At 40.6% G+C, this 24,297-nt stretch overlaps 1 protein-coding gene across 3 annotated transcripts in view; it reads left to right on the top strand.

The window, feature by feature from the left end:
• The window catches only part of LHFPL2 (LHFPL tetraspan subfamily member 2), a 129,769-nt gene that overhangs the window by 87,473 nt on the left and 17,999 nt on the right, over nucleotides 1-24,297 (top strand). For all 3 annotated transcript variants that reach the window (XM_030470069.1, XM_030470068.1, XM_030470067.1), the window contains one exon: nucleotides 22,601-23,383. In XM_030470069.1, coding sequence (XP_030325929.1) covers nucleotides 22,954-23,383 — 430 coding nt within the window. In that variant the 5' untranslated portion in view covers nucleotides 22,601-22,953. The remainder of the gene's footprint in view (nucleotides 1-22,600; nucleotides 23,384-24,297) is intronic.

Genomic DNA, 24,297 nt, shown 5'->3' with positions numbered 1-24,297 from the left:
CTTAATCTTTCCCCCAGCACCCACAGGAACTGCCAGTGATGCAAACGTTTGGGAATTCCAATTGTATATACACTGTTACCTAAATCCTTTCATCTCTTTCAGAGAAATTCTTTCCTGTCTGTTTTATCTGAAAAGCAAATTACTTACTTAGTATCAGCTCTTCCTGAAGGGAAAAAGGAAAAGGTTATTTATTTTTTTTTTTATTTATTTTTTTTAAACACGAAGTTACTAATGCTCTTATTATTTGCTGGAAGCTGAGTCTTGTTGCTTTCTTTACTACGTGTACTTACAGACACCTATAAAAGTACTTCATTTTTCTCATTATTTATTAATATTTATTCCAGAATGGAACTTTCAGATGTAGGTGTTCACATTGATGCTTTGAAATTCTGAGAGCGCACATTTTGCATTTAGCATTAGTGTACGCAACTCACGGGACTGAGAGTAAACGTATTTTCAATCATGTATATAATAATAAAAGCACTCAGCACTTGACAGTCTAGAAAGAGATGGAAGTTCTCAGCAAGTATATTTATTTTACCTTCCGAGAGTGCAGAGAAGGCTCCAACGGAGGCCTCCTCTCACTAATTCCATATCAGGATTTAGCTAGCATCTGATGTTCTGATTTCAGAATCGCTCTGTCCCCGGAAAGCATCCTGCAATAAAATTAATGTCTTGAAGATAAGAACAACAGGCTGAAACAAAGTAGATTGCTGGAACTAGATGACTAAACCAACTGGAAGCTCATTCTTTGAGAATTTGCTTGGGCAGTCTGTGCATATTTATTTTTTTTAATGTGCATGAGTAGCTGCAGTTTCTAACTGTTGATGTCCCTTGAGGAAATGAGCTTTGAGACAGAACTTGGAGGATAGTCATGGTAGATGAGGTCAGGAAGAAAGTTAGGGCTAAAAAGGCCCTGAATGCAGCATAAGAAGAATGCGATGCAAGAATCTTTCATTCTTGCGGCAGACTGCTCAGTGTGTGGTGCGTTTTTGCCGTTTTTCCTTTTCCCCCCAGCACACAAGTCTAATCTGTCAGCTGGTGTGATGAATGATGCTAGTCTGTATCTGCGGAGCCATGAGGCAATCCATTCCCTCCTCCACGACTTCATGCTGCAGATCTGTGCTGCAGACCCCACTCTCTCTGGGAGGATCATGGAGAGGGAAGAGGCCACAGCTGTGTCTATATCACTGCGACATAAGGACTGAACTACAGAGAACCATGTGGGAAGCTAAGTTGTGCATGTGTTTCTGCATGCTCCAGGATGGTCAGTAACTTCACATTTGCAATTAGCATCCTTGCACCGAGCCCATGGCAGGGGGGATCTGCCCTCCCCAAGTCTCTCTGAAACTCTGGGGACATCTCACCCAGGACAAGAGGAGATCTTGCTCTCCTGCCTACCTAAGGTTTTCCAGTGGGTGTCTTGGTGCTGGTGAGACCACGAGGCTTCTGGTGTGCCAGCATCAGGGTCACTGGCTTTGGTCACAGCAGCCCTCCTGTTAAAAGTCGGATCCAAGTGAAGGCTTGGGCTGCTTCATCTGGAGCTAGACGTACTGCTTTCTGACTGAGCACCTTGCTGCTGTTATTTTCAAATGCAAGTAGTACAACTGGGTGTTGAATCACTGATCCCTTTTTTAAGATGGATTTAAATGAATATTTTAGAATTGTCAGGGATTGGGATGGGGTCAGCAGGCTGTTTAGGAAAAAAATGGTAGAAAACTCTTTTCAAAACTTTGGAACTGTGTAACGAGTTCAGTTGTAACATGGGTAAGGGAAGCAGAACTTTTTAATGAAAACAGAAGGATTATTTTTCTAGTTTTAATCTTGAAGTGGGTGGGGTGCCCACTGGGTACAATTGGACCAGTGTGACTAAACTGCAGAAAAATAGAAAGACTGAATAAAACTATGTTGTTTTTAAACAGCATAGATATGAGATAAATAAAACTGAGTTCTTTGCAGGGAATATACTGCACACCAACGTGTGAGTCACTGAAACATTGCTGAAACAAGTGAAGTAATTTCAGCGCGTGACTCCAGAGTTGTGACTGAATGAAGAAATATCAATAGCTTTGTCATGTTTTCTGGAAGAAGCTTCTGTTTCTAAGAGCCACAATCAGTGGGGAGGTTTAAGGAACTGTTGTCAAACATTTTTTGTCTATAAACAGAGATAATGGCTCAGCTTAAGTAAGCCAACAATGTCCTTACTTCTAAAACTTTGATGTGTCATGCTGTAATTTTTGTAATATCTTTCAACTTGTGATGCTGAAGGCCATTACCTGAAAAGAAGGAGGAGATCTTGCTCTCCTGCCCATCCACTCCCTGTTTTGTGGTCCTGTCCCCTTCCTACTGCCAGCAGGGGTGTTTCTCGTCTTCACTGGGAGCCAGTTCAAGTTGCTCACAGAGAAGATGCCTGTGTGGTTGCTTACTGGGTTTCTTTTCCTCCCCTTCTCTCCTGGTCTAAACTTTTTCTGGGTTAGTGGATTGGTGGTCCCACATGGGACTGGGAAGGGATCCAGTGGCCACCAGAACAGTAGAGGGAAACAGAAGGGAAATGTATCTGTGAATGGGAAGGAAAAGGTCAGGTTTAGCCTCCAAGGAGTCCCTGATAGGCTGGCTCAGGTACAACATCTAAGTTCACTCTTCGCAATAGTGCATGTGGGCATTTTAAAGTAGCATTTCAGAAGCAGAATGGGGGAGCCTTAAGAATGCTGTCATGCAGTTTTAAAAAGTAAAGAAATGCTGGATTTGAGGTTGCTTGTGCAAAATACTTTCTGTACTCTTCTAGGTGCTTTTCATCTCTTACCATTAACATCCAGTTGCTTTCCCTGAGTAAGTTGGCTGGGGTGCCCCGGGACAGACCCTTTCTGTTTCTTCGTCAGCGAGTCCTGTCTCCCTGATCCAGACTCTCCATGTTCTTCCAGCTCACTCAATTCCTTCCAGCCCACCCAGTCTCCAGCCATGGTGTAGCTGTTGTTTATTGTTTGTGTGGGTTTGTTTGGTGGGCTGTTTTTTGAGGTTTAATTTTTAAAGCTCTTTCACTGTTTCCTTGCAAAGCAGCCCCCCAGCCCGGCCCTCTGCATAGCCCAGTCACTGGCAAGAGAAAGAAAAGCACACCCTGTCTTCAGCTCTGATTCCAGCTCTGGTCTGTCATGGTACACAGCTGATTGAAGTCACATGTTGTCCTCCGGGGATGGTGACTCTGCTCTGCTGTTCTGGTCAGGACTCCAGCTTGAGGGAAAGGTGTGCAAAATGAGAGTTCAGCCTGTGGAGGTTTGAGTCACTAGACAAACTTAGGAAAGGCTCATAACTGTCAAACCAGGATAAAGGTGCACTCCTCAGTGTCATGTATCATCTGATGGAATAGGAGATTCTACCCCCTATTACAAATTTTTCCTTTTGAAGAAAAGTTCACAAGAAGCTTTTAATGCCGAAAAATTTAGCTTCAGTTTCTAAAACATCTGAACCATTTGGCTGAAACTTGTGCAAAAAAAATCAGCCTCAGGCAGGCAGCTGGTGTGGAAAGTTTCAGCCCAAACTGCTATTTTGGCAAAGTTGTTTGCAATGAAAATGTGTTAAAGAGCGGAAAGTGTTGAACAATCTCTGTACTAAGGTAGAACTTACATTTTGGTGGATAAAGGGAACCTATGCTGGAGTTCTAGGCTGAACTGCAACAACTTGCATTCCCCTTTCCTGAAAGGGTAAGCCCTTACCCAACTTGAAATTCTTAAACAAACAACTGTCAGTTGAACGTTTTTCTGACACTTATTGTAGATACTTTCTGCACTACCAAGTGAAATGTGGAGAAGTTCTGTGGTAACATAACTAAAACTTCAGGAAGAATATCCTTGGGCTGTGATGGCATACAAAGCTTTTCTTGTGAGTTCCCACAACACGCTGCTAATGCCGCCAGGAAGCCAAGCAGCAGATAGTGTTATGGGATTCAGTTTAATAATTAGTTCTGGACAGTTCTGAGCATGTGCATCACCTGGGCTGGAAGTTAATGCAAAACCTCTTGGGTGTCTTGCATCTGCATCCCAGAGGAGGTGTTCTAGAAACACAGTGACTGCACTGTACATCCTGTTTTGATTTTCTTGATTTATTGTCCTTCAGTTTATAGACTGGCCATATGAAGGGCATGAATCTTGAGTTTGACTGATTGCACCATAAAATAAAGCTCTTTCAGATCACCCTGAAATTCTTACTGCACTTCTGCCCAGCCATTGAGCTTACCCCAGCCACAGCTGCTTTTGTAGCTCTCGATGAAACTTGAGACTGGGGAGAAAGGTAGAGAAAGTTTGTGTGCAGATTTTTGAATGTTAACCCCACACAAGATTTTTTTCTGTTCCATTCTGTTTTCTTATGGCTCTATTCAGCAGTGCAGTTGTTTTTGCAAGTACCCTAATTTGCTTGTGTCTTATATTTAAGGACAGATTAGTTGGATAAAACATCCATCTATTAACAGTTTATGTGCTGTTTGTGAACTTTGTTTCTAGTTGTATGTAGTTGTATGACTAGTTCTAGTTTGTATCCTAGTTGTATGACTTACCCCAGTTAATAACATTATAGAACCATTCTTTCATATGAATTAAAGCTCTTTGAATCTTCCTTCATATGTCATGTCTTTAAGATCTCTGGCCATTCTTGTTGCTGTTCTCTGGTCTCTCGTTTTGTCTGCATCTTTTGATGTGTAAAGCAAAAAGCTGGATGCATTGAAAATGCATTGAATCACTGCCTTCTGTGTTCTGGTCAGAGTACCAATACATCTGCTTCTGTCATTTTGTCATGCTTTTGCCTCCTACTCATTTGTGACCCATTTTACAGTCTGATCCTTTTCTGTACTTCTACTAGCTCTTTTTCACTCTGTATTTATAGACTTGATTTCTCTTTCTTGCTACTTGCCCTTATTGAATATTCTCTTTTTTATTTCATGCTATTTTATGTTGTACTCTCAAGAAATAACGAAGTAATGTTCTGTGTTACCTCTATGATCCAGGATATTCTTGAATGCTTCAGTTATGTTTTAAAAGTAAAAACAAAACTTCATTCATCATCTGATTGACAAAGGGAGAATGGAACAATTTTGCAGTAGGGCTTGTTCTGGTGTGTCTGTCTGTCCATCCCACCTTTTTTTCTCCTTTACCAGAAACATTCCAGATCTGTCTGTCTGCAGTTCTCTGGACATATGAGCAAATGCAAACATTCTTGAGATACAGAAAAAGACTATCTCCTTCTTATGTACCATGAAAGCAGCAAAGCTGTTGCAAAACACATCAGTATTCTATTATTGCACTTTTTCTTTTCCTCCTTTAATCTCATTGGTTTCAATTAATTCATAGTCCTTGGTATGTACCAAAGGACTTCAAGTTCATTGTACTTATGATATGTAATTGTTATAGGCAGGGCCAATTACTGTCTTTTATTTTAATGAGATGCCTCTTGAATTCCTCTATTAAAAATCATGTCTGCCTTACAGTGAGAGGTCATAAGGATTACCTTTGATTTAATCAATTTCAGCTTACTGTATTTTTTCATTGTCTTTTCATATGTGTCTGTTTCTTTGAAATGCAGTCTTGGAAAGCCCCTAACTGTTTGTACTTTCTCATAGCTGCTTGGTGGACTTAGTGTAAACCACTGTCTGAGCTCACAGTATTGCAGCACAGAAGAATTTTTTTGACATAGGTAGTCTTCTAGTGTTACAGCATATATGAGCAATATGAATATAATGTAAGCATCGCCTGTAATTGTGAAGAGGAAAAAACAAGCATCCCTGTTTTTTGGAGAGGGCTGCTGTTCAGCCTTGTCGTACTCGAAGCATTAAAGTCAGGATGTGACAGACACACAGTGATACGTTCAACCTCAACTAAGTTTCTCCATTACCTGTTTTCTTTAAGAAGCTGTTTCCCAGTGATTTCATGATATGTGTTTATTCTTCTGAACTTTTAAAAGGTCACTCATCGTTTCAAGGGCTCTCTCAGATGATTAGTAATCAGTCTCACTTCCTGAATACCAGCCGATCTAAGTGAAAACAGTAACTGAGTCAGTTTGTTGTTTTGTTTCCAAGATTACAGTTGTAGATGCATGTTAATGCTCAAAAGAAGCTTGTATTCCTGTGATCAAATAGCAAGGCAAGCCTCATGGAAACAATGAGTTCATAAATTGTTGGCAGTGAAGTTAGAATTTTTAAATGATACTGAGCATTTCTAAATATATCCTATGAAATCTTTCTGCTCACGGAACAAAAAAAAAAAATCCATGCAAACATATTTACCATTTCAAAAGTTTTGCTGTAGTTGAGAAGTCTGATACATCTGCAGCCTTGATATTGTGTTTTAGTTTCTTCTGGGAACCAAATGTCACTACCCAAATGTCACTAACCAAAGAGATTTGTGTTCTTACTGTTTTGGTGGGTACATGAAAGCATTTTACCAGCTGAAAGATCAGTGTTCTTGCCTGTTTTGTGCCTTTTTTTTTTTTTAAGCCACAATTTTATTTTAGCTAGCAGCTAAATAATATTATACATCACCAGTTACTGCAGAATATATCTAGCAAACCTTTTCAAAATGAAACAAAATGTACATCCCCATCGCTCCTCCCCACTGAGCATTGCCTGGATTTTGTTGATGGAATCATATGGGTTTCAGTTTCTTGCTTTCATTGCTGGGGTAACAAAAGTGGGTGGGGTGTGTTCTCTATTTTCCGTCTGTCTGGATTTTACAGTGCATGTCTGACAGCATGCATAACAGCTTATCAGTACTGGAATAACACTTGCCTCCCTGAGATGCTGTGGTGGAGCATGACTTTGAATTAGTTTAGATGTAGGTGTAGTCACACTTTAAAATCTGCTCTGTGCTAATGCTTAATTTTATCAAGTTAAATAATCTAAAAAACCAAAAATAAAAAAGATATGCTTTTTATATGCTACCTTACTTAATCAGCTTAGTTTATAGTGTATTTAAATCAGCATAGGTGCTTTTAAGCAAGGTGCAATAATGGAAGTTGTGGTATACCTTCTTTTTCATTATACAAATGTGGCTTATGTCTACCAAAGCAGGGAGGGAAAAAAGGCAAATAGAGGTTTTCGGTGTTAATTGTTTCCATGCTTCATTTGTCTTACAAAGGCATTGCTTGTTCTTGAGTGATTAACTACCATACAGGTACAGTATCAACAAACCTAAACAAATGCTTTTTTTCTCTGCTGTCTCAGAAAGCAGAAAAGAAAATAGACAAGTCATCCTTGTTTTTCTCAGTATGGTGCTGCTAAACAGTTATTTTTGAATGTTTTAGAATCAAGCTTTGGATAATTCTTGCCTTCTAAGCAATATTCGTATTCGCTCATCATGATCATAAGGGCGTGACTCGGCTATGTGGTATAAAACTTCCGTGAATCCTAGCAGCTGTATTGAACTCTTGAATGCTTTGCTCCCCCACTTACAACAGTTTCAGTGGAAGCCTACATGTAGGAAACTGTGTTGTTTGAGGTGTGATAAAAGGATGTATCCAGGTTTTGCTTAACTCAGGTTTTGCTTAACTCAGGTTGTCTTTAGCAGCATTCTTCTGTGCGTGTCTTCCTGTTCTTTTCAGGAGACAAAAATGGTTTAAATTGCATAGAGGGAAAACTGCCTGCTTGTCCCAAGATCCTTCTGATCTTTTTCTCCCAAAGAAATAATAGTTCAAGCTTTGGATTTTAGCCTGTCATTCTTTAGGAGCACACCGCAGAAGAGTTAGGCTTATATCTATAATCTCATGCTCTTCATGGGTTTAAGGGAATTGCTTACAAAAGTTCATACGTATCCTGTTTCATGGTCTTAGTTGTAGCTGGGTTGATCCCTCGCCTGCCCAGTACTACATTCTTCACTTTTGCACACATTTCAATTATCTGCCGTTCTTCTACAACTTCTTACAAAATTCAGTATCACTTTTCCTAGCTCATTATTAAACATTTGTATTATGAAACCTGGTTATGTCATTTTTTGTACTGGTAAGTGGTGTAAAGCATCTGCAGCTCAGAGGCACCTGGAGCCAGAATACCGTGTGTCAAACCTGCTCCAGGACAGGCAGAGCTTAATTTTCTCCAGTTTTGTCAGGAAGCAATGCTGCTGCTGCACTGCCCTGCTGGGTTTCTGTGAAGAATGGCACAGGCTTTCCAAGTTGGCTGTCAGCAGCCAGGCTCTTGAAGCATGAATGAATGCATCAGTGTCCACACAGGTGCAACTGAATGTCCATAATTTCTATTGTTCCTCTTCATATTTTCACACACTCTTATTGTCTTTGAATTTAGTAGTAGTGCCTTGACCTTCTCTTAATAACAGGCAGCTTTCCTGCACAGGTTATTGTAGCAGCCTGTGTTTGCATTCCCATAGCGTGCTTTGTTCCACCATGCTCTTCCTCTCACCAGCTGATTCCTATTTCTTTATTTTCTTTTTAACCATATTTGCATAAAGATATGGATATTTTACTGTTATTTTCCTTCCTCACCAACTTGCAACTGCTCCAGATATATTTTTAGAATTTCGCCTTATCTCTTCCTTGCATTTGCTTGTGGTTTAAGAACTTTCTGCATATTGTTTCTTTTTATAGCTTCCTGTAAAGAAAAAAATCCTTAAACATAAATATGGGTTTGAAAACAAGGGAGAGGATTGTTTTACTGAGTATAACTGTGACCAGCATGTTAGTTTTACATTTCAGGCACACACGCCTAATCTAAAGTAACCTGTCATGTTTGTTTGGGGTTTTTTTCTACAAACCAACTAACTTGCCAAGAACCTTTTCATACATTCTTATTGTAACAGCTCATAAAGAACCCAAAATCTGGTATGCAAAAGTTTTTCCACATTTGGGGAAAGGAGCTACATTATTCTTGTTTTTCTTGCAGCGTATTTCATTGCAGTTTGAACTGCTTTTAAGCCCTCATGTGTACAAAACAGCGTCTGTGGAATAGCAAAGAGAATTAGGTCTGTGCACATGCTACAAGCAGTTTTTGGCTCCAGCATATGGCAACTGAGTGCAATGTTGCTGCACAGCTACATTGCTGCACAGTTCCTGAAGTTTCTTACTTTGGGCTGCAGCTGGGAGACAAGGTACTGTGTGCGTCACAGGTAAACAGACTCTTCTCATACTCCTCAAAATGCTTTAGAGTTTTTCTGGTAATTATATGTTAATCCCTTGAAGTGACTACTGATGTTCCTCTTTTGTAACTGTGTATTTTGAAAAAGCATTCAGGAGTTCAATACAGAGCTAGACTGGACTCACAGAGGTCTTACACCACACAGCAGAGTCATACCCTTATGATCATGATGAGCAATTTCGAAAATTGCTTAGCATGGAGGAGTTATCTGAAGCTTGGTTTTGAAACCATTCAAAAATAACTGTTTAGCAGCACCATACTGAGAAAACAAGGATGACTTGTCCATCTAGTATCTTCTGCATTTTATATTTCCTTCTGTCTTTTATATTTCCTTCTTTGAATAGCATAGCAGATTTTAATTGTAGTGAATAAGAAACAAAAAGACTTCTCTCCTTTCTTGGAAAAAATGTGCAGTAAACAAAGGGGAATATTCCTGTAGTCAATGACACACTCCTTGAACATGAAGAAGCATAACTGCTGTTCATCTCCTGCAGCAATCTGTGTAGGTGTCTTCCAGTCCAGAGGAGGTAAGCCTGTGTATTTTGGTGAAAGATGTGTTTTCTAGTGCTCTATTCAGAACTGCTCCAACAGCATCTTAAAATATTGCTGCAAAAAGACTCAATAGCAAAACAGGCATCACCAGCGTTGGAGATGCCACCAGCAATGAAGCCAGTGGCAACAGTTCCACTATTAAAGTGTTACAGGTAGGTTTTTCCAAATATGAAAGTGAGCAACTTGAGGTGGATCTTGGCCCTACAAGGGCAGAACCTGTAAGGGCACAGGGCACAAATTGCGGTTTGGAGAGGACAGCCTACTGCTGAGAGGTTGTCACAGCACTGCCAACAGCTCTGACATAGCTGCACATGTGTACCAACAGGCCTCTGTGCACATTCCCAGGAGCATCTGCTTTAAGAGCCTCTCATCTCTGTCTTCCATCAAGGCCCTTTTTCTAGTAGGGCTACAGAAGAATCTAGATTTTGCAACAGCAATTTTGTCATCTAAGTCACTTGGTATTTTCACAGCTTCAATTCAAATGAGATCATTATCTAAATGATGAGTCAGTCCAGTTAAATCTTTTGGCATGTTCTGTCTGTGCTGCAAATGGACCAGACTCCACCAAAAAGCTTTGAGAGCGTTTTGAGTGTCTGTTACTCCTGCGCCATCTTGACAGCTCAGAGAATACACAGACAAAAGTGATTCCAGGAGCAAGGACTCAAATGGTCCATTCAACCCATTTGTGTGTTGTTTTCTACCTTGGAAAGCTCTGGTTTACCCTAGTGCAGAAACTGTAGTGTACACCAACCAGTGTAATTTTGGAATTTATCTTGTGCAAAACACTAAACTGATCTGTCAGCTCTTTCTGTAGACAATGAATTAAACTTTAAAAGAAAAACAATACCGCAAAAGAAATAACTCCTTACTTTTTTAAAGATGTATTCACTGAACACAGAGTAATGAATTTTATGTCCAGTTTCGTGTAGAATTGCATTCCCTGTCAGATAGATAAGAAATAGGAGCCTGCTGTGCCAATTTGGAATAGGTGCTAAATTGATGATCTCCTGCATGTGTTGCAGACACTACTCATCCAGCAGTGCCTGGAGAGTGTCAGGGTACTGGATGTGCATTGAAGCTGATTTGTTCCCACTTCGATATGTTCAGTGGATTGTTGAATTTGTAACAGGCTTTTTTTTTTCCTTAGTGCTTTGAGATGATGATAATTTTTTAGGTTCAGCTTTTAATATAGGTATTTTTTACTGGTTAACTCTAAATAAAAAGAATTCTAGGGTCCCTTAATCTTTCCTCTGATATAATGAAAAATAGATAAATCTCCTGATTCAACTTTTATTTGGGAAGAATGGAAAGTTATTTTGTAAGGAGACAATGTTTCCAAGCTTTTTGTACAATATATATATACACAAGGTAAGACTTTAACTGTGTCAAATAGCAAGATTTTAATGCATTATCAGATCTGAAGCTTAGTAATGCGTAGTAGCAGTCATTGGAAAGCATTTCAGTGCATTAAGAAATGCTTCATTAAAACCAAAAATCTGTGGACAAAGGAAACTAGCTGCAAAGATTCTATCGTTGGCCTTTTGCTCTCTACCTTCATGTTTATGTCTTCTCCACATTTAGGTAGTCTGGTTTGATTTTTGTCTTTCTTTGTTTTCTCTCCCTTGATGCTTTGGACCCGTCTCATAACTCACTCAACAGTGAGGTAGCATCTTGAAAAAGGAAAAAACAACCAAACCAAAAAAACCTCCCAAAAAAACAAAACAAAAAACCTCCCACAATCCCCCCCAAAACAACCAACCAATCAAAAAAACTCACCACCACAAACCTTCCCCCCCAAATTTCCTCCCCCCCCAAAAAAAACCCCCCAAAACAACAAAACAAAGCAAAACTCTCCCCTCCCCCCCCCAACCAGACAGAAAATACTGGTTTGCTCAGTATATTCCATTTTAGGTTCAAATGGTTTTGAGTATTTGATTACTTTGTCTGAACTATTAATTCTGTAATCGTAACATTACCAAACAGCCAGAGACTGGCAGAAAGAACAAGTTCTGCCCGCTTGAGATAGAGGTAAGTGTGCAGCTACATAAACTAGGAAGTTTGTTCCTGTTCTGTCTTTTCCAGCCTAGTTGATTCTATGATTCTATGTTTGAGGAAAGTACTGTAAACAGGAATGCATGTAAATGGTGGCACTGTGCACAGCTTAAGCTGTTAAACTAGAAGACTTTTGTGGGATTCGTGAGATTCTGAGTAAAATTCTGATAAATGTTTAAATAAATGTCTGGTCTGCGTGACCATATTTTCTTTTCATTTTATAAATGCTGATGATGATTTATGCAGATCTGCTGAATTTTGTCTCTTAAGAGATGAGGTTGGTTTCTAGGATGGCATTTATTAGGGAATGGAAGATAAAATTTATAATACGCAAGCACATATATTAAAGAATCAACTGATGCTAACAATTGCCATTATCAATTTACAAATGCAGTGCACTGTTTAGAATTGTTTTGAAACAAGTCCAGAGGAGGCCACGAGAATGATTACGGGGCTGGAGCACCTCCCTTATGAAGACAGGCTGAGAAAGTTGGGGCTGTTCAGCCTGGAGAAGAGAAGGCTGCGTGGAGACCTCATAGCAGCCTTCCAGTCTGAAGGGGGCCTACAAGGATGCCAGAGAGGGAGTCGTCGTCAGGGACTGTAGCAATGGGACAAGGGGGAATGGGTTTAAACTTAAACAGGGAAAGTTCAGGTTAGATATAAGGAAGAAGTTCTTTACTGTGAGGATGGTGAGGCACTGGAATGGGTTGCCCAATGAATGCTCCATCTCTGGCAGTGTCCAAGGCCAGGGCCTTGAGCAACCTGGTCTAGTGGGAGGTCCTTGCCCATGGCAGGAGAATCGGAACTAGATGATCTTAAGGTCCTTTCCAACCCTAACCATTCTATGATTCTGTGAAACAGCAAGCTGCATGATGGACAGTTAATGAAACTGTTTCTTGTACTGTGTATGTATACTGTATTTTTAATTCTGCACTAAAGTTCCATATTTATATAGAGCTTGAAATGTGACAAGGAGATGTAATAGGTAATTATATGTTTAAATATCATATTTAGAATCCAATTATGTTTGGAACTTAAAAAGCAGATAGATTTTCTTAAAGCTGGTAGTATGCAGGGACTTTTTCTACACTAGTTTGTGGACCGCATTTACTTTCAAAGGATTAATGTTGATGAAAGTTTGAAAGAAAATGTACCAACCCAAGACAAGAAAAGGCTGTCTATCTGTCCTGAAGTCCACTCCCTATAACCTTGTGGGACCAGTTGAATATCTGTTATTGTCCTAATGCTTCATTCTCTACCATAAGGTATGCATGTGGGCAGAAACATCCCCTATAGGTGTTATGACTGAAGTTACATTCTTCTCTGAAGTACAAGTAGACAAGACTAGTTCTAGAGGTGACTTCGCTTCTTTGCAGGTGAATTTGTATTTCCTGATACAGTGGACAACCTGCTGTGGCATGCTGTCATGGGAATTACTGTTTTCAAGAGTGAATATTGTAGGAAAAAACTACAGTTTAATAACAAATTTTTTCCTCGGTGACAGGGAAATCAAAGTTACTGTTGGAGATATGATCGTTTCATTTGGTATCATTTAACTATGGTCATACTTGGTGGAGAAGAAGTACCTTTGCAGGCAGTGCAGTGTGTCAGAGCTGAAGAGTGAAAGTCACAGAGGAATAGCTGAGGTTTGTGTTTGAAGGATGACAAGAAAAGCAGTTGGCACAGGGCATGACGCATCAAACGCCCATAGTTTTAGGGTTTGTAATGGCAGCATTCGGATTCAGTTCCTAATGTTTGCTGCAGAATTTGTTATATGACAAAGGAGTATCTAATCTGGAAAACTCAGATGGTTAATAATGCCGCCTTCTTTTCATTTTCTTAAATATTTAGATGGCAGGAAGGTGTAGCACTACCTTATCTATATCTGTATCCCCACACAGATCCAGTTTTAGTTTGCACCATTAAGTGCTGCTGTGACACAAACTGCAGGACATTGGTAACAGAAAGATGATAGAGCATTTTCAGAGAAAGTGAAGCTGAGAAAACTGCAGATGGATTTTGCCTCTAGCTCTTTTCAGCTTTTAAAAATTTGAATTAGTTACTCATTTTCACAGTTAAAAACAGAAAAGGGCTGTTATCAATACCTAGTCTAGCAAGTCAAAGTGCATAAAACAAGTCAGAATTTTGTACATGGCTCAGCTTGTAGAAGTATGTCCAATCTCGTCTTTAGAATTGAATCCGGTTGCTAAAATTAATCATCTGTCTCTTTTTGTTTCTTGCTCTAAATGGGGTTTCCAGAATTTGAGTTATTAGTCTGGATCTTTCCAAGCTCTTTGCAGTGAGCTTCCATTTTAAAGTTTAGAGATCCTGACTGAACACAGCATTCCTGTACTTGTAATTAATGAAATATGCAGTATAAGAAACATCTCAGTTGAGTTCTTTTCTCATGGCCACGATTAGATGGTTAGCCACTAATAAAAGTTTAAGCTCATGTTCAGTATATGCTCTAGAGATACAGTGTATGTTTGTTTCTCTGAGTGCCATTGCCTTGTTCCAGACTAGATAAAAGGATCTTTATGCACTTTTTTTTCAAATTTACTGTTGTACGTGGTGCCCAGATATTTCAGATATCTAGACACCTTTCCAGTATGGGAAAATGGCAGCTCTGATCCGTCGCAACCGTTTTCAGTTACCTTGAGTCACTAGTGGTTCTCCTGAGCTCAAATACAATGAAAAGTCGGTGTTTGCTTAATAAAGGTGTTCCTGTCAAGCACATGTTTGTGTGCGTTACTGTGCTGAGCTGCTCATCTGTATTGATTATTTTTGAAGGATGTTTCACTTTCAGTTTGAATTAAGAGGAACAGAAATGAATACATACATTTTGAAATATGGTAGGTTCTCCATCTTATCTGTCACTGAACTTGTAGCCAGGTGGTTTCTTGAGCTTTCTGGCCTGGATCCAAAGTGCATTGTGTTCTGCCGAAAGTGTGTCCTTTCTGTGCTGTGGGAACATTACAAATCATGAAGCTGGGGAGCAGTCAATACCTGTGAGGTGACTTGCTAACTGGTGGCTCTCTGGAGGGACTGACTGACATAGAAGATAGTTTACAGACATAGGCAGTAACAGTCCAAATATCACTGGGTCCTTCCTGCTTAACAAAGGCCAGCCCTCAGATGCATAGCCTTAGGTCTTGTCTCAGGAGTAAAATGGCCCATGCCAGGCTGTTCAGACTGTTCAGACAGGCTGCAGGTCCATAACCTTTGTGGTTGCTCTGCTAATGCAGCCACAACTGTGAAAGGAGATGCAGCAACAGTTTCCTTTTGAGAATTAACTAAGCAGTGTTTTCTTCATACAAGGAACCAAGGCTGTTTGCTGAGGTGTCTGCTTTGCCTAAAAGCAAATGAGGGGCAAAGTATGATGTCCCATGTTGACCTAACCTCAACAGGCACCTGCAATAGATGCCTTTTTCTTAAGTTGTTTGTCCAAAATGGCTTCTCTTCCCTTCAGTTTGAGAGACTATTCCTTCCTAACAGTCCTGGCATCTTTGATCTGCTGTATTTGTGAGGCTTTTCCTGTCTTAGTGTTGTCTATTTAGTAAGCAATTCTCCAGAGTTTGCTGAGAAGTGGTATAACTGAGTCATTCTTTCCTTTCCTTCCTATTTTTCTCACCAGCCTCATATTAAACAATAACCATTATATTAGTATAATAAATATCTTAATACAATATTCATAAATTATTAAGAGCAGTTCCAAATCTGTCACGATGAACCCATGGGAGTGAATTGCTTTTTACAGCAAGATCAGATTCCAAGTTTTTCTGGGCCGATGCTCCAGCTCGTGCACCCACTATTAACTATTTAAACAATTAAAGCTGAGCTTCCTTTTAAAGTAAAAACCCTTAGTATAAAAATAGCAAGGATCTGTTTGCTACCAAGTATTAGCAGTACTTTCCTTCTGACTTCCCATTTTCCTCCTAACCACTCTTTCTCCCTCACCAAAGTCCTTTAGAAGCTGTAGTTTTTAGTTGTTAGAAGTAATTGCAACACAATAATATTTGTGTCCTCTTGACAGATGTGATATTGTAGGTCACCAAGAAAGAGGACTTCAGATGAGACTCTTGAAGATTGAGGCTTCTGGGAGCTAGTGAGGAATCGAAGTAGGAAAGGAAACTCATTATTCCACTCCCAGTTGGTAAATTCCTGAGCAGTTAGGCTATCACTAATTGTAGCCAAGATTGCTCCCTTAGTGATGATTTTTGATGTGATGTGTAATTTTCTCTTGAGATAGCAATAATAGAAATACTACACATTAGCTTTTTTTAGCCTTGTAGGTTTTAATAAATTTTGGAATTGCAAAAGATCTCGAGTAAGTTTTCAAAACACAACATAATGGCTGAAGGTTTAAGGAATTTTGTAAGTCAATAAATCCGGAGCAATGGAACAAATCTCCTGCTTGAGAATTTGCGGTTCATATGAGATGCTGGAAATCCGAGTTAGCTTGATCTCCTCTTAGTGGGGGGGCAATAAGTAAAGTTTTGTCTGGATGAGAGAAGAGGGAAATGAATCCTGTGTTTAAACCTCCCCTGCAGTTGGTCTGAAAATTTGGAAACTCTCATTCTTCTAGTGATTTTTCAGTGATGTATTGGCCCCATTAAAGTCAGTGGGAGTTTTGCCATGGCTTTTAATGAGGTCAGAAAGAGAATAGTACATTTCAACTGCTTTTTTTTAAAGTTGGAAATAAGTTTTATATTCCTTTCATTCACAGTGATGTAGTCTAGAAACAAATCCACCTGTAATTAGATGACATTTTCCATAGCATGATAGAAAAAGCCCACTTGCAAGATGGGGTGGAATAACAACTTCACGCAACCTCAGGAGAACAGGGACTGTCAGCATAGGAGTGTGTGTCTATTTATTTATTTTTTATCTATTGGCATACATAGAAATTGGGCATTTGGACGCATAAGGGATAGTTTAAGATTTTACATTTAAAAGCTCTGCCTTTGGTAGGAAAAGGCTGAAGTAAACAGGGCATAATTCAAATGAAAGGCAAGGAAATAGGGATCTGATTAGAATACTTCAGTGAGCTTTAACTATTTTGCAAAATGTTTCAGTTATATTTCACATTTTACGTTGTGCCAACAGGAACAAGACATGATGCACTCTAACTCTACATTCTGTTTATTACCAGTGAAATGCATCTGTCTGTGAACAGAGAATGGCATGTTTTCAACAGCCTGTCGCAATAATGCACTCATTAATATGCCTGTGCAGGTTTATAGCATTTAAATATTTATGAGATATGCAAATGTTTGCTCTTCTTTAATTCAAAAGTGATGACTAATCAGAGCTTTGCTTTCTGTTCCTCAAGTAAAAAGCTCTGCTATGGAATGTTGTTTTAGTAGAAATAATTTGATGAAAATATGAAGGTGGATGGAGGGGGAGGGTATCTTTTGCTTATTCCTTGATGTTTGTCTGAAACTGTGCAATCACTTCAGCTTTAAAGCACCTTTTCCTCTTTTATTATCTGACCCTGAATATTTTTGATGACTTTGAAATGTGTTGCGTTTAAAAACAAAACAAAGACACACTGAAGTATCCAAGTGTCTTTCTCTCTTCTCAGTCCAGGTGCTTCCCGTGGTGAGTATGTACTCAAAACCCAGAAACCAGTGCCAGCAGAGCACCTTGCAGTCTGCAGAGAAAGCCTACGCCAAATCTTTTGGGACAACTTGTCTTTCTTTAAGTACTAATCCTTGTCCCTGTTCTCTTGTGACAGGGAAATCTGATGAACAGACGTTTTCTTACATTTGTAAGCCACCTGTAAGTGTTGGGGATAGAAATGCAGAGGTGCACCTTTAGCAGATTGGGTTGGTGCTATCTTCTGAGAATGCTGCTTGATACCTGGTCCACCACTTTGAAGACTGCATGAAAGTCAGCAGGAGCCTCCCCTCTCCTCCTGGGCAGCAGCTTCTGGAAGAAGGCACCTCCTGTGAGGGGACCAAGTAGGAGGAGAAGTTCATTTACTCACAGTTATCACTCCCCCAGAAAATTAATTCTCTCTAATGCCCATCCCACACTGTCCAAGTGTTCTCCCTCCTGCCTCCATGGTTTCGTGTCTGCTTCACTCTGACAGGCAGGGTGAGCTCACAGTTAACTTGCTTGCTTGTCCAGCAATACCTAGGGATGGAAGCTGCATAAAGTGGGAGCTCATGTCAACCTGGGTGGGAGTCAGCTTGAGGTGATTTGAGTCTTAGCGTGTGAGCCTCCTTCTGTTTGTTTTAAATAGTGAGTCTGCAAACATCAACATAAATAGGAGCCACTTCCACTCTTACAGTTCAAAGCATTTTCACAGTGTTTATAACTGCTAACAAACAATGTTTCAGAGAAAGCAGAACACAGGCCTCTAAGATTTGCACATTTTGGGTTATGAGATGCTCAAGCTTGTGTATTGTAAACAAGGTTTAGAAACTCCTCCGCGTAGTTGTGCTTTGGACTATAGCAAGCTTTAGAAGAAGATGTCTAATTGTGCCTGGATTTATTTTACAAATTGGGACCATTTCAGCAGTCTGTGTGGCCTTCTATTCAACTGTTTGTTTAAGACAAGCCAAAATCCACTTTTTGAAAGATGATTTATTCTCAGTCTTGAGCTGACAGAACCAGGCTGGGAAGGGCAAAAACTGAATTATAGCGTTTAACCTGAGCCCATCTTCAGTCAAACCATAAGGGGAGCATGAAACACTGGCTCTAATATTGTTCTGGAAAGTACTTACAGGTCTCTTGTACATTGCTTGTAGGACACCTTTTTAAAATAAACAGCTGTGGTATGTGACTGACTCAGATTTGAACTTTGCAGCTGCTCCTTCCTATCTGCCTGGTATGCCAAATGAAAACCCTGCAGCTCAACATCTCTAATATCAAAATGTTAATTTAAATATTACAATTTGGTTCAGCTTCTGACTTCCTGGGTTTGGCAGTGTAAGCAAAATGGAGGCAAGTATGTTTCTACATCTAGTTCAGAAAAATAGATGTTATTTATTTACTTAGCATATAGCAGTGTTGTGTAGGAAAAGATAACAACTGAATAGTATTAGCTAGAATTGTCAAAATATAACTTGAGACAGAGTATCTGGCTGTCAGAATTGCATCTAAAGAGGAAGCAAGTTTTGCTGATGTTTTAAGATGATTTGTTTTCTTAAACAACCAAAAGATTTTTGTATTCAGGCACTCAGTTTTATTCTCTCTGAATGCAATGAGGATCTGATGTTCTTACTGACATCTTTTCACTGTGTTAGACTTCACTTGATGCAGAGCCTCCCATAAGCATAATTCAGGGAGCAGAGTAAATAAAGCTGAAGATGTAGTTTTGACCTGTCCAGAAGCTGTGCAGCTGGGAGACGATGGGTTGTATGGTGGGGTGGGATGGTACTGTTGAGACCCTCATGCTGGGGAGCTGCTGTGGTGTGCAGTTTATGTGAGTGCTTGCATGCAGGGTTGTTTTTCCGCTTCCACAGCACAGATGGCCTTCTTCCATACCTGTACAATTGAACGCAATAGAGGGAGGCCCAAACGACTAAGGGTCAAGCTTACTTTTTGTAGTCTGCTTCCTCACAGAGAATTATTTTGAATGAGTTAATACCAAAGGGGTTAAAGAACCATTGCATATTTTGAATTTAGGCTGTCAAAGCAAATATTTTGACAGTCAGTCAGACGTGGATATTGAGTGGCATGCTGTGAAGAACATACAGTTCTGTCATGGAAAAAACTTGTTAAGGGATATGAATAAATAGCCATTTTTCAGCCTTGGAAGGGCCTAGCTCGAGTTTCTGTTGAGCAAAAATGGAAAAACCAGGGTGAGCAGAGTGCTGGAGGGAAGCTTCATGAAGTGCAGTTATTTATCTGGAAAGGCTTCCATGTATGGCACAAACATGCTGTTGGAGCTGCTTCAGAACTGGATAGGTTCATTTGGAAACTCAAGGTGTGTTGGAAACAAAAGGTTAACTACACAAGTGTGACTGAACTGTAACTTATCTTTAGTACTTTGTCTGCAATCTTTCTTTGCTAAGTCTCACAAAGAAGAAATGCCCCTGCACCTCCTCTCATCTGTGCGCCATCCTACTTTTTATGTTTCTGTCTGTCTGCTCATGAAAAGGAGTTGTATTAGAGCTGCCCCTGCCCCTCCTCTGGTCTTGCCATCCTACTTCATATGTTTCTGTCTATCATCTGCTCACAAAAAGGAGATGTAGGTGAGTTGCACTCCCATGCGAAGGCGTCACTAGTGCAAGAATAAATTTATGCAGTTCACCTATGAATAAGGGTACATTGCTCTGAAGATGATAGATTTTGTATCGCAAAGGACTAGTTACCTAGCAAAAACCGAATTGTGAAGGTTTCACTGGAAAGCGAGATATAATCTGCTGAAATGTAGTTATTGATGGCATTGACGAACTTTTCAGTGCTGTGAATTTTCCCTGTGTTGCAAAACAGAGAAGTATATGTTCCAGTGAAGTCCTGAGATTTGACATGACCTCCATATCATCTTTAGACAGGCTATTTTGCTTATGCAGTGACTTTTCTGAAGATACTCTGTTTTAAAATGTTACTGTAATTCATTCATGGGCTTGCATTTCATATAGAAAAGAACCCCAGGGTTTGGTCTTTTCTTCTGATTCTAATATAGCATTCCATATTTGTTATCAGTGCCATGTCTTTATGGCTACCAGTGTTCATCTGCAGTTTCCACCTACTTAGGTAAATATAAACTTTGTTCTCATCTGTGTTCAATAAACAAAGTTTTCTGTTCAGCAGGTACAGAGTAAGCAGTAACAGCTATGATGTGTATTCAAGTCCTATGTCTCTTGCACCTCAATTAAAATCCCTGAAAAGGAGCTCATATGGGTGCGGTACTTGCACAGAATTACAGATTTCAACTCTACAGATTTGGAACTTCTCTTAAAAAATTCAAGACATTTTCTATTAAATTCTCTTCAATTGTGCAGGTGACATTAGAAGAATGTAGGTTTGCAGTGGACACTTCCTACATTCCAGTTGTTATTTAAAGTGAAAATACTGAGAGAATTAACTTTTTTTTGGCAGGTTGATGCTTCATCTCTCTGTTATTACAAAGGGTGTATTCAAGTCATCAGTATGTCAGATTGCTTGAAAACTTCATGTTTTCCTCCCTAAAATGGAAACTGAGCTGCATTGTTATCTCAGTATGGCTAAAAGCACAACTAAATATGTTTTCCTTTTTTTAAGGCAATACCGTTACATTGAACTAAGAGTGACAAAATTCAGTTGTTGCAGAGCAGCTTAAGTTTATGTATCTGCTAATACCAGAGAAGTCTGCAGATCTAGACAAGGAAGAGAAATGTGGATAAAATCTTGCAGATGATTCACTACAACTACTACAGGAAGGAGTAGAATTTGCTGGATGAAATTCTGAATGTGTTGAAGTTGTGGGTGTGTGTTTTGTTTCACATTCAGTGGGACTAGCATTCAACCACTGGGCTCTAGACTGCTAAGAAATTAAATACCAAACCCATTACAAAACTGAAAAAAAGTTGGGAATATGTGTTTTCCTGGCATCTGCTGACCCCTTTGTGCTTGGCAGCAGTGCAGCAGTGAGGTCCAGATCTGGTTCTCAACTCTCTTGCCTCCAGTTCAATGTTGGTATTTTGTTTTTTGTGAGGAAAACTTGGAAGTGCTACGTTCTCATCACAGAGGGAGTAACGTGAGGGCATTTCCTGCTCCCACCCTTGCTTTCAGGCGACCGAGTTTCAGTTCAAGCACAGAGGCATATGTGATGATCCATTTGTTATTTTGAGGCCAATATTTGGGTACAAGTTGGAAGTACAGTGATCTCTGATTCCCTCTTGCACTAAGATAAGTGTAACTCTGGGAATGTCATCAGCTACTGCTCAAAGGCAGCATAAAGGCTTGGGTAAAGCCCTGGGGAACATATTGCTGCAGTCCCAGCATGCACAGGACTGTGGACGGGCGGAATTCAGAGGAGTCAGGAAGCTCAAGGCTGACTGGCAGCCCCTTTTACTGGGGCTCTTGGCCACTTGGCAGCAACTGGGGTGGGCTCTTGGCCACTTGGCAGCAACTGGGGTGTTTTTCCACAGATTCCTGTTTACAGTGGCGTTAAGTCACCAGAGGCTGCCGGTGGTAGCATCAGTTCAAGATGAGTTGTGTGACATATCCGCAGGCAAAATGCTTCTCTGAATCAGTGGTGCAAACCTGGATACAGAACTCAGGGAAGCACTATTCCTGCAAAACTCAGGCTTCAAAGGGATGGGCTGTGTCATCACATAATAGGGTGGGCTGTCCCCAGCTGCAGTCCTGTTTACCTCCTCTTGAGTCTGGAGTCTGCTCAGCTTCAGTCAGTAGAAGGTTGGAAGGTTGGAACAAGGTTCCTTCATTGCCCTTTGCACCCAGGTGCCCACAGCCCATGGAGCTGTGCCTGCTTTCCGTCCTGAAGGCGTATTGTGCTGCCTTACCAAACTGAAGGCAGGAGCCGTGTGTCTGTGAAACTGCTTAAACATGTACAAGTATTTTGCTGAGTGTAACTGCCAGCAACCTCGGTGATTTCTACCGGAGGAAGATGATGAGAACGTGCTGGTAGGAGTGGGTGGGACCACTGGGTGTGACTGAGACCTTTGCTTGAGAAGTGCTTGGCAAACGCCTGCAGTGGGATGGGGCAGAGCAGATACCATAAGTACAGCTGGGCAGCCGGAGGTTAATCACTCCCCTGGGAAAAACCCCGGAGGTTTCCAGCAGGCTCTCCTTAGCGGGCCCTTTTTAGAGCATTTGCATGTTGATGCAGATCTGCACCAGATCTTGGCTTGTTGTGGGAGTGGAAACGAAGACTTTTTTCTCACTGCCGATGTGTTGTCTCTTTTTTTCCTGTAGGTGTGTGATGTCAAACAGTGGGCAGTCCTTGCAGCCTCCCCTGCCAGCCTGCAACATCATGTGCCAGTATGAATATTAAGAAGGAAAAGTGTACTTCAGAGCTCAGCATCCCAAAAAGAAAAAAGGAGGAACTAAACAGAGAGAACAAATGACTGCACTGCTTGCAAAACGTGGGGCTATTCACTTTTTCTTCTGAGAAATATCATCTTGGCCTCTCTGACACAGCTGAAAAAGCAGGCAGAACAGCTACAGGGATTTTCTTAGGGTCCTTTTTTTCTTTCTTTATTTTTCTCCCCCTTTTGCCTGGATTTTAAGACCATCAGCTGCACTGATCACAAGCACTGGACATCAATATGTGTCATGTCATTGTAACGTGTCGGTCAATGCTGTGGACTCTCCTGAGTATTGTGGTGGCTTTTGCAGAGCTAATTGCTTTCATGAGTGCAGACTGGCTGATCGGCAAAGCAAAGCCTTCAAGCTCTGAGGATGTGGACAACAGAACAGGGGGGTCACAGGAGCCTTACCATCCGACCCTGGGCATCTATGGGCGCTGCACCAGAATCTCCCACATGCAGTTTTCTAGACGAGACACGCTTTGTGGTCCTTACGCCGAAAACTTCAGTGAGATTGCCAGTGGGTTCTGGCAGGCAACCGCTATTTTCCTAGCCGTGGGAATCATGATTCTCTGTGCCGTGGCATTTGTGTCTGTCTTTACTATGTGTGTGCAGAGTATTATGAAGAAAAGCATTTTTAATGTCTGTGGGCTGCTACAAGGGATTGCAGGTATGTGTACATTGAGAGCAACTAAAGTTTTTAATTTTGGGGCCATTCAGCTGAAGAAATGTAGTGATTCTACTCTGTCTGCATATAGACTGCATGAGACAGACCCAGAGCAGTTCTATATGTTGGTTGTTTATTCAAACACAACTGAAATTTATAGCTACACAGCATGTAGCACATCGACGTTGGCAGCACAGTTGCAGCCTGATGTGTGCCAAAATGAACTGACCAGTGTTGTTTTTGTTTGCTGCTTAGTTTTTTCCATCTGTCTGAATTTTCTTCAGTAACAAAAATTTCTCTCCTTTATTACCAGCAGAGAACAAAGTTAATACATTAAGGCAGTCTATTTCCCTCTCTCTACTTCAGTACTTTTTCCATGGACCGAAGGCAGTTTATTCAGAGTCTCAGAGGCTTTGTGGCTGTGGCCAGAGCAAATACCACCCCAGGGATAAGAGCAGCCTGCAGTCGCACACCCAATTCTCTAGCATTTTGTGCTAAGCAGCCTCCCTCAAGGCTGTGAGCTTGACAAGCAATACGTTAATGATAAACTCTTCTTGTAGCCAGCTTATTGTTCCACTGCAGTTACACAGCCCAGTGAGCTTCTCTTCTCACTGTCCAAGAATCAGCTGTGCTTTGCCAGAAAAGATTAATTGGTTTTAGAGATTTGGTGTTTCTGCTTAAACCCATGGATTTAACAGAGATTAAATGACTGTTAGTAAACTTATGCTGGACAGCCCTAGTTAGAGAAGTGCTTGGCTTTCTATATTTGCCAGTGAGCCACAGGGAGAACCTGTCTCATATGCAGGTTTTCCCCTTTTGCGCTGTGCGTGTGTGGTCATCTGGAGGAGGAGAGTGGTCTTCTTTCTGCCCTACCTCTGGCAGCCCTCAGAGACCTATGAGGAGGAAGGGAATGGGCA

Source organism: Strigops habroptila, chromosome Z, assembly GCF_004027225.2.
Source record: "Strigops habroptila isolate Jane chromosome Z, bStrHab1.2.pri, whole genome shotgun sequence".
NCBI lineage: Eukaryota > Metazoa > Chordata > Aves > Psittaciformes > Psittacidae > Strigops > Strigops habroptila.
This window is presented reverse-complemented; position numbering and strand designations above follow the sequence as displayed.